The sequence below is a fragment of the Heloderma suspectum genome, chromosome 1 (genome assembly GCF_057233095.1).
Source record: "Heloderma suspectum isolate Gila_16-S chromosome 1, 16-S_ref, whole genome shotgun sequence".
Lineage (NCBI taxonomy): Eukaryota > Metazoa > Chordata > Lepidosauria > Squamata > Helodermatidae > Heloderma > Heloderma suspectum.
This window is the reverse complement of record NC_139458.1, coordinates 208,205,434-208,215,806: the sequence shown is the minus strand read 5'-3', so window position 1 is coordinate 208,215,806 and position 10,373 is coordinate 208,205,434. Positions and strand designations below refer to the sequence as shown.

At 43.7% G+C, this 10,373-nt stretch overlaps 1 protein-coding gene across 1 annotated transcript; it reads right to left on the bottom strand.

The window, feature by feature from the left end:
- Nucleotides 1–1,599: 1,599 nt before the first annotated feature.
- Nucleotides 1,600–10,357, bottom strand: MAIP1 (matrix AAA peptidase interacting protein 1). Its single transcript, XM_084816987.1, has 5 exons — nt 9,949–10,357; nt 8,637–8,708; nt 7,417–7,543; nt 6,203–6,353; nt 1,600–3,639 (listed from the first exon to the last, which is right to left on the bottom strand). The coding sequence occupies exons 1-5, from the start codon at nt 10,342–10,344 to the stop codon at nt 3,561–3,563; spliced, it is 825 nt and encodes a 274-aa protein (XP_084673113.1). The 5' UTR covers nt 10,345–10,357; the 3' UTR covers nt 1,600–3,560.
- Between the last annotated feature and the right edge of the window lie 16 nt (nt 10,358–10,373).

Here is a 10,373-nt window from a genome sequence, read left to right as displayed (position 1 = left end):
CAAATGTGGGAGAATTAGCTTAATTTGCAAAATTAGACAGATGACAATTTTAACTTTGAATGGTACAGAATGTGGGTTACCACAGTATGAGTTCTTTTTAGAGCACAGTATATACAGAGTGGCCGCGGTGGCTTAGTGGTTAAGATGCTGAACTGCAGACTGGAAGGTCGGCAGGTCAGCAGTTCGAGACCCGAGTGAGCTCCCGTCTTCAGTCCCAGCTTCTGCCAACCTAGCAGTTCGAAAGCAAGAAATTGCAAGTAGATAAATTTGCCTCGGCGGGAAAGGTAACAGTGTTCCGTGCACCTCAGTGTTCAGTCATGCCGGCCACATGACCACGGAAGTGTCTTCGGACAGCGCTGGCTCTTCGGCTTAGAAACGGGGATGAGCACCGCACCCTAGAGTCGGACACGACCGGTTGGGGACACCTTTACCTTTACCTTTTTATATACAGAGTCATGTTTTAGCGATCTATTGAGTCATAAAGCCATCCTCTCCAGGGTGAAAGCATTATTCAAGTAGAGGAGTATTCCCCCACAGGGGAAGAACCAACTAATCACTCACTGGTGTTTCAAGTAACAGAGATTAGATAACCTTTCACTGGGAGCAACTAAATGTTCTAGCTGTGGAAAAATACTCCCATCTAATGTTTAGAAAGGAGATAGCAAAGAAGGAATAGCAAAGCCCTCTTAGATATAAGCTTATATGAGGACTATTTTTTCCTATCATATCTGAAAAAGGAACCTTTTGCCCTAAGCGGAATATTTCCCAGCATAGAACAGGGATCACAACCAAACTATCGTGAGGTTTTAAAAAAATGTTTGTGATGATAGCATAGTACATTGAGCACAATGGCACTTACTCTCAGCTTTGTGTTCATACCGGCTTTCCCCAACCCGGTAACCTTCAGATGTGTTGGACTATAAATCCCATCACCCCAGACATGGGGGTGATGGGGGTTGTAACCCACCACCTTAGGAGGGTGTCAGTTTGGGGAAAGGTGGTGCAGAAGATTGCAGCCTTAATGGACTTTGTTGTCTCAGTCTGCTAGCAAGTTCCATTGCAGTGGGGAGATCCATGTTTGCTCATCTTTTTTGATTACCCACATCCATCCATCTCCAGTATCAGCAGTTCAGTTAACCCTTGCAATGATTCCTCCCCTTGACTTTTCCTCAACTGGCCCCATCATTTAGGCACTAGCTCCCTTATGACACAGAATTACGTACAAGATTCTGAAAGGATCACAAGCAGAGCCGCATACTTGTTTAGAGCACAGTCCTATGCATGGTTAGACATTAAAAAAGCCCTACAACTCCCAGCATTCCCCAGCATTCCCCATCTTATATTGTCATAATGGGGAAGCAGTCAGTAGTCCAGGACATTGGTTACAGCTCTCCCGCCTTCAATAACATACTAGAATGTCCTCCTTATTAATGTCTGTGACTGATGAGAAATTGCCTGGTGTGAGTAGAGCCCTCAGTTGGGGTGGGGTGGCTCATGGAAAGAGACTCAGAGTGTCCAGCCATCTTGGCTGATGTTTATATGACAACTACAGTGATCCTGTGGTGGCCAGCTTAGTTGCTCCTCGCACCAGCACTGGGAAATGGTTAGGCATTTATTATTTTCTAAGGAGGAATAAATGTATGCATACAGGAACACAACCTCTGGTTTATCACCACTAATACAGGCATTGCTAACTGTACTTTATTCAGTATCATATTCTTCCAGTATTTTTAAAAATCTATCCATCTGACAGCTCCAGTCATTCTCAGATAAAATGTCTTGCAATTCTAGAAATGGGTTTTAAATCGTCTTTCGCCAGTGGCCCTTTCAGCAAACCATTCCAATGCTCAATGCAGTAAAAGGAGCAGACCTTGCAAGCTTTATTCTCCACTCCCTCCTGCATGGCACTTTACCATTTGCGGTTCTCAAAACAAGTATTACCCAGCCCTCACAACTGTCTTCTGAGATAGATTAGTTTTATTATACTTTACAAAAGCTAAGACGCTTTTGATGTAGATGATCATGGTTCCTGGTTACTAGACCAGGATTACTCAGCACAGTGTACTTTTGAATTTAATTTCAAGGAAGGAAATTTGGAGTGAAAATATCCCGTTTATTCATGCTTTTGTAGCTGTTCACGTGCTTAGCCATGCCTCCATTCCCCCAATCCTCTGTTGTATGCCTGGGCCTATTTTAGATTGTAAGGGACATATCATACCTGTTCTTTGTAAAGCAACATGTACATTGGAGTGGGGAACATGTGGCTCTCCAGATGTTGCTGGACTGCAACTCCCATCACCTCTCACTATTGGCTATGCCAACTAGGACTGATGGGAGTTGTAGTCCATCAATATCTGAAGGGCCACTCTTTCACCACTCCTGATATAGACTGTGTTATATAAATAATACTGTCACTCCAAGAACCCTTCCATTCACATGTAAACTTGATTAAGCTTCTGGAATGCGATAAGAGATCCTCATTTCATCAGCCCTTGGGTTAGTTCTCTTCATATTTTCCTTAGCAGTACCTCAGCTCTGCTCCAACAGCACAAGTGGATGTGGAGTACCGAACTCTCGTTAGGATCAGCCACTAAATTCTCCCACACTTATACAGGTGAATGCAAAGATTGAACACATACTTGAATACTTGTATAGATGTACTTCACTCCTGAACTATTCATGAGTACAGAAGCTGATGAACTCGCATTATGTAAAGAGCAAGATTGCTTCCACATGTAGCTCTCTGGTACAGCACATGCCTAGCATGGATGAGGGCCCAGCATCAAGCCACTCAGTGGTAGCAAGAGCTGAGACAGACTTTATGCAGAGATTCGACAGACCTCCCAGCAGCCGTACTAGACTCCCTGAACCCACTGTCCAGCTCAGTTTACAGTAGCTCCTTGTTATTTTTGCCTCCACTTATCAGATGCACAGAAGAAGTGGTGAAGGGCACTCATCACAGTGTTTAAGTCTTTGTATGAACACAGCCTATAAAAGTATTTTATTTCGTAGTGGAATGACATGAGAGAGATATGAATCAAGAGGCAAACTGCAAGTTAGTTCTCATGTTCCTGACTGTAAATATCTAGACTTTAGAATAAATCTATCACGTAACTCCACTCTTGGCGTCACATAACGCATGAGGTTTGGAACGGTCACTTCTCTCCTTTTTCAAATTGTTTTTCCAAAATCACCCATGTCACCTTTTGAGCAGATCATTAAGGGGGAAAAAATGTAATATTCAGTTATGAACTAATAGACAATGTAACATGTTCATTCAAACCTGCACCAAGACTTCTCAGCATACCAGCCTAATATTCTTTCTACTATGTTCATCGAAATGATTCCTTCAGTGCAGGTAAAGGACACGTTTGTAAAGTTTCCAAGTCTGATGGGAAAGATTTTATTTTTATGCTTCTGAGCAGGACTGTGTTCGGGTAATTAAGAAGTACAAAATTAGCCCACAATAGATTGTGGTACATGAATCTTGAGATGTTTGTTGATATGCCAAAATATTGGTAATAGTGATAATTGTCTATGAAAGTCTCTGTTCAGTCAGCTTATTCTAATAGCTTTGGATGTTCAATCCGTGTAATTGTCCAGTCTGGTTTCACGCCTTGTGTAAATTCTCTTTGGAACCTTGGGGGGAGAAAAAAATAAAACAAAAAATGAAGACAGTAACGGAAGCCAAGCAGTAAAAGCTCCCTAAAACCTTTATAAAATCATTAGCACTATTGCAAATACAAGACTGAGCTGATTAATAAATTGTCGTTTGGCACTGAGTATAGGTTCAGATTTGGCTGCCTAAGTCCCTTAGGCAGAGAACTACGATTTCCAATGTATGTCAACAGCAAGAGAAATACCTCACAAAGACTTCATGGAATGGTCTTAAAAACATAGCGAATTTTATTTGGATACTTTCATCAACAGATGAGCTCACTGGAATTCTGCAAAAATCTAGAGGCTCATGCAAGTTAATAATTATTGAAGACAAGACTCTGCATAGTGTAACCCCAAGAAATTGCAAACCCCTATGCTCACATAGTAAAACTGAGTTTTCAATATGTTTGGAAGAGATATAGGAAAAGGGACAGACTCAAGGGAACAGCACAGAATAAAGTCAGCCAATTTTCTAAAGGCAGAGTATTGCCATTTGATCTTTCTTGTCAGCAGCTCCAATTGTTGATTCTGCCTGCCACATACATTTAAATAAAAAGCCAGCAGCAAAAGTGGCAGGGAAGGCAAAATGAGAGGTCACCCTCAAGCTGGTGTTGCCAAATGAGGGATTTATTAGAATGAATAAAAATGTTCATGGAAGTTCCACATTTCTTAAGAGGCAGCAAGTTCTTATGTTCCCCTTCAAGAGTAATACTTTGCCAGAGTTAATCAGCTTGAATAATTCTTTCCAGCTGGAAGTTTACATGGTTTAGCCTTCCTTAATTATTTTGCCAAAAAGGGTTCTCATATTTTCCCCAAATGCATTTTTTAAAAACCTATTTAAAAAAGAAAGTCACAGCTGGAACTCTGTATGAATGTGCAGAAACAAATACACAATGCTGACTCTATCCAAGATAGAGTCAGGAAAGAAAAACGAAGTGATGGAGAGCCCCACCTATTTTTATTTTCCTGTTCTTTAGATGTGGAACTTTGCACAGTCTTCTTATATTTTGAGTGCCACTCTTTCTTAACTTCTGCTTCCCTTTTACAAGTCAAGAGAAATCTATTCCCAGTTGTCTTGCTGAGAAACCACCCTGATATTAGCACAGATATATAAAAAAGCCAGTTTCTGAGTTCTATCCCACACTATAGCATGACCAAGAAACAGAACACTGGGAAAAGGAAAAGCCTGATCCCTCCAAGTACAATGGTAATCAGGGTAGGCTTAGCCCACACCCCAATACTGTCCCCAGGTATACACTTTTATTTTCTCTGAACTAAGTGAATGGAAGACCTATAGCAAGAAAGTAAACTCTGCACTTGAGGACACTATGCAGTGGGACCTAATACGAAGTGCCCTCTACTGACAGATATCTCAAGGATAGGCAGGCAGGCGTGCGCGTGCACACACACACACTTGTGTGGACAGCCAACAAACACTTTGCCCCATCAAAAATTCCTGAAAATGTAGGACCTCTCTCCCCTCCCCAGTCACCATACGGAGGGGTATATTATATGAGGTTCTGCTTCTGCAGGGAAGCATTTGATGTTTTGTGGGCTCCATCCAGTGTCACATGAGTGGACTTCTGCTCACCCATCAGGATTACCCCTTCCTCTCCCCTCACTGCAATCCTTCCTATGTCCCCCAAATCTGCTTCAGAGATTTGAACGCTAGTCCCCTAGCGTTCAACAGCAGATTTGGGGGGGGGGGGCAATCTGCCAGTAGTGTCCATTCTACTGGCAGATGGACACCACTGGATACAACCCAGTGAACTTTGGCTCTGGTTGCAAGACTTACTCATGTTTTTACAACAGAAGGGTGGGGAATAAATACTTTTATTAAAAACTGAACTATCTTATTATATAATAAATCAGTTCAATCTTAATGTCTCCCTATAGTTACTTTAGCAAGCCAATTACAATGCTTTTTCTTTTACAGGAGAACAGCTTAATCCCCCTAATTATGGCCTCCTGTATTATTTGCCATTGATTCACATTTTATGGCTTGTGCTGTTCTCCTCCCCAACAGGACTTAGAGCAGGTGATAAGATTCATCTTCTTCATCCTTATACCCACTTCACTATTATTCCCACTTTAGGAGAGAACATACTGAAGTAAATTAATTCATTTTACATTATTTTTAGGTTGCCTTTAAGAGCAGAACCCTTGTCCAAGGCGTACTCAAATGAGCTTTCTTAATAAGCAGTTGTCTAGGAAGATGTATTCGCCTCTTGTGAGCGAAGAGAGGCAGTATTAACTCCAATATCCTTTCCAGTTAGTTTATAGCAACAGTGGGCAACTTGTGGAGTTCCAGATGTTTTGGCTTACAACTCCCATCAGCCCTAGCCAGCATAGTCTATGGTGAAGGATCTCGGGAGTTGTAGGCCAAAACATCCAGCGGCAGCATTGCTCTCAAGGCACGGGACCACTGCATTGGGTTCTTCATGAAAAGGGACCCTTGATGAAAATACACTGATTTAACTGAAGTTTCTTTATATCCGGAATACAAAGCTATGGTCATGCAGAAAATCAGTGACAGGCTTACTCATAATTTGCTGTTAAGAGACGTTTTGTTTCCTTTGTTGTTCCATCCCCAAACACAACCTGGAATACTTTGGTTCCATCTGGAGTCTCATCAGGGAGGTCAACACTAGTCAGATACCAGAAACGCATCAGGATGCTAACAAACTTCCTTCCTGTTTGCAGGATGAGAGAAATAGCGGAAACAGAAAATTTATTCCATAATCCTAGATGTATGGATTGGTGCAAAAAGAACAGGGCAGACAGATGCCTCATTTAAATACATAATGCACTGTCCTATATGTAAGACAGTCACACACACACTCCTGCTTGAAAAAGAAGAAAGCTAGTTGCAAGGAAGGTGGTGGGGTGAGCCACCAGCCTCTTTGAGAGGCACAGGACTTATTTCTACCCAGTTCCTCCATGATTCCTGGTTGCCTCTATGACATGGAGAGCCACAGAGTTCCTTCCTCTGCCTTTCACATGTGGCTCTTCAACCATGGCCCGTGTCCATTTCCAGGCTCTCTTGCCTTGCTCATGAGTAAGCTTTTACTCCCAAGTAAGCTCAGGCTCAAGGGAACTGAGCAAACACTGAATTGGAGGAAACACTGAAATTACTATTTGTCAAGTTATTGGTGGGGCTTGAATGCAATGTTAGAATAACCAGGCCTACTTATGCCAGTTATCCTCCTTCAGGAGAGAAATAAGCTGTGTCAGGGGCTTCCTTATACTGAGTCAGACCATTGCTGCATCTAGTCCAATGTTGTCCTCTTGAGAGCTGCTGCCAGTGGTCAGAGGTCTCAGGCACCGGCCTTTCCCAGCTCTGTAATTGGAGATACCAGAAATTGAGCCCGGGGGTCTCTGTATGGAAGGTATGTGTCCTGCCACTAAGCTATGTGTCCTCCCAAGCAAGACTGGCAAACTGATTTGGCTACTAGCTAGGAGCTGAATTAAAATCCCTTCTCAGCCACTGTCTGCCTTCCTTGTTTTAGAAAAGACACCTAGACTTTGCTTTCGTTTGACATAATGGTAGATAGTGTGGCAAGGATATACATAAGTGACAGACAAACATATATAGATTCCCAAGTAAGATGGTGGCCTTCTATCTATAGCACTGGAATTCTACAGCACTGGAATTGAGTGGAAAGAAAAGGCACTTTAAACAGTATTACAAAGTAGTCCCTTTCTGCAACAGCATTTAAAGGACTCAAAGTAAAGCATTTTGACATGGATGCATACCGCTGTCATCGTAGTAAATGCCAACATCTCCTGCTGTTGTGTACATTATTTCATCCATGTCAGCAGCTAGGGCGCTTTTGTGGTTTTCAGACAGTGAAGAAAGCTTCTCCTTTAGTAGCTGAACCATCTGATTTAAAAGTGGAATTGTTAACATTAGTCCTGTAGCTAACCAGAGCCTTGAAATCTACTAACTTAGCTAGCCAGCTGTTTAATGCTGATATAAGACAGATATAGAAGTATTATGCCACCTACCCCATCTGCCAACTCAAAATCCAAGCAAATCCCAAAAGCCCAACCACACAGGTAATCCCAGTGATACCCCATTAGTTCTCTTGCTTCCTATTCAGTTTCAGTTATCACTATCAAACAGATATCTCAGCTATTGCTGATCTCATTTGTGAGAGTTCTGAGCATCCACCAACTACTGACAACTGTTGTTCTCCCTGCCAAGCATGTCAAACAGAGAGATGTTGCAGTATGTTATGCACAATGAGCACACATTTTGAATGAAGCCTGAGGTTTTCTAGGGGTCAAATTGAAGGAAGGGAAAGATGGAGTCCTAGCACACCAGTGAATCTTGATTTTGTTGGTATGCTCCATTGTGTTTCCCCTCTCCTCCTTTTCATACTGTGCTTGAGAGGTTTCAGGGCTGACCCCTACTGGGAAGTTATAGTCTCTGACTTGGAATTCCTTCTTCCAACAAGTGACTGCTGGTGGAGATTGCTCACTGATGAGAAGAAAAAGCACTCTACATGGCACTCATAGGCACTCTTCTTAGTACTACTACAGATCTTTCAGGAGCATGTCTTCCCAATGAAAGAGGTTCTGGAACAGTGCCCTAAAAAGCTCTGACTCAAATTAAATCCTGCTTGTAGAGATGGTAGCAGAACGGAGAGAGCCAAATTGGAGGAAAAAACAAGTTCAAATGATGGGAATAATGAAGTGAGTAAGAGGTGATAGTGACTAGGTTACAAACAGCAGCATACATGGGAGAGAGGAGAGAACCTGTTCTTGCCCTCTTCCAATCCTCACGATGCCAGTCTGGTTTTAAGATGGTAGAGGCTACCTCTAGTTAAGCACTAACTGAGAACAAATATGACCCAAACAATATCTTCTAATCTTAATTAGCCTCTTTTGCCCTCTGTTAAGAATCATCAGATTCAGGAACAGTGGAAAGAATCTCATTTTCACCGTAACAATGGACATTAACTTTTTTTTACCTCTTTTGACACAAGTTCCTCCAGTAGATCATATTTGCATTGAGAAATTAGGCTTGAAACAAGAGCAAAGGCCTAGAAAACAAGACAGACAAAAACAATTGTTTATTCAGAAGTAAGAGCTTCTGAATTCAATGGTATTTACTCCCTGTGTGTATAGGATTGCAGCCTAAACCACGGTAGTGTATCAGTACAATTTTTTGCCCCTCCACTCTTTCAGTGTGTGTTTATATTGAAGTAAGCTTCTCAGACAAAGCAACTGCAAATGCCAGGGAGTGAGAACTGTTGCAGGTTAAGTAGCCTGGAATGCAATACAATGTTGTTTTGTTTGTGCAGGCTGGAAAAGAAAGGTGGTGCACTCTTAGATGATGCAAAGTGCAGGAAAGAGGAAAAGGGGCTTGCATTTTCTACACAGCAACTGATGGTGCAGTAGAAAAAGGACAGAAGAATTCCTAGCAACTGGGAAGTCAGAGTTAAGGTTGCCACTTCTTCCCCCCACCCCCTTAGCTAGGTTCTGAAGCCTTTAACTGCAACCTGAAAGTTAGAAAAGGAATAGCTGCAGCACCCCTATCACTATAACTCCAAGGGGTGGGGAAGCAGAAAAACAGAGCCAAAGTCCTGCTGGAGCAGATCAAGGATCCATCTTATCTAGCATCTTATCCTGTGTTCAATAGCAGACAGCCTACCATCATTTGATCCTGGCAATTAGTATTCAGTTTAGACCTGGCAACTGGTACTGCCTTTGGACCTGGAGGTGCCGTTTAACCACCAGTTTGAAGCAGCCGTTGACAAACCATTGATTTAGCCTATTTTAAAGACAGAAGGCCTGCTGCCCGAATTGTGGGGAGAAGATTTATGAGTATGAAGTAGGGTGGCTGCTTACAAATTGCCAAAAAAGAGGAAACACATCACCCCAAAAGAGGAGAAAAGAGATCAGCAATTTGCATATGCAAATGTATATGTGTGGGTGCAAATTTAGAAATAATAATAATCTAAGTAGAAATACATTGCGAAGAAGACTGACTAGGTGATCTGTGTGCCTGCTCAGTCTACTGTCAGGTGCTAACTGCTGATGGTCAACCTTAAGGCCAAACCAAGAAAAGGGAATGTATGTATACCTTGACACACAACTTTAAGGTTCCTGGCTGCTTTCCCTCCTTATGGTTCTTTGACCTTAATCCAGACTTTGACTGGACACCTTCAAACAGAGGCCTGTCCTCGGCCAGCTCTCCAAAACAGAGGGCAGCCCGCTGCCAAGTAGGGCACCCGGCCACCCTAGCGTGAACCTACGTTAGCAAATAAGGAGACGCCTCACCTGCTTGGCCCCCTGCGTGAACTCGTGGATGCTGAACTCCTGGTCGAAGTAGGCGCGGATGAGGAAGAAGTAGAGGCGGGTGCGCAGCCACAGCAGAGGCTTGGGGACTTCCACGACCACCACGCTCCGCTGCCGCCGCCCGCCTCGCCCGGGGTCGCTGCTGTAGGAGCGCGCGGGGGGCGACCACGGCCAGGGCGGCGGCGAGGACGAGGCAGCTGTGCGGGGAGAGGGAGGCGAGGAGAGCCCGACCCAGCCGGGCTTGGCCTGAGGCGCGACCGCCAGGAGCAAGAAGGAGCGCTGAGGGTGGACGGGGGAGAGCCGCAGCTGCCAGGGGCACCGGCTGCAACAGGCCCCCACGGGCAGCGCCATCAGCCCCCGCCTCAGCCCCCCCGCCATCCCACGGCGGTCCGGCAGCCAAAGCGATC

Coding starts and splice junctions, on each gene's coding strand:
- MAIP1 (XM_084816987.1), bottom strand. CDS start 10,344: ATGGCGGGGGGGCTGAGGCGGGGGCTGATGGCGCTGCCCGTGGGGGCC. Junction 8,709..9,948: donor TCACGCAGGGGGCCAAGCAG/GTGAGGCGTCTC, acceptor CTTGTTTTCTAG/GCCTTTGCTCTTGTTTCAAG. Junction 3,640..6,202: donor CTCTTAACAGCAAATTATGA/GTAAGCCTGTCA, acceptor TCTCCCCCCAAG/GTTCCAAAGAGAATTTACAC.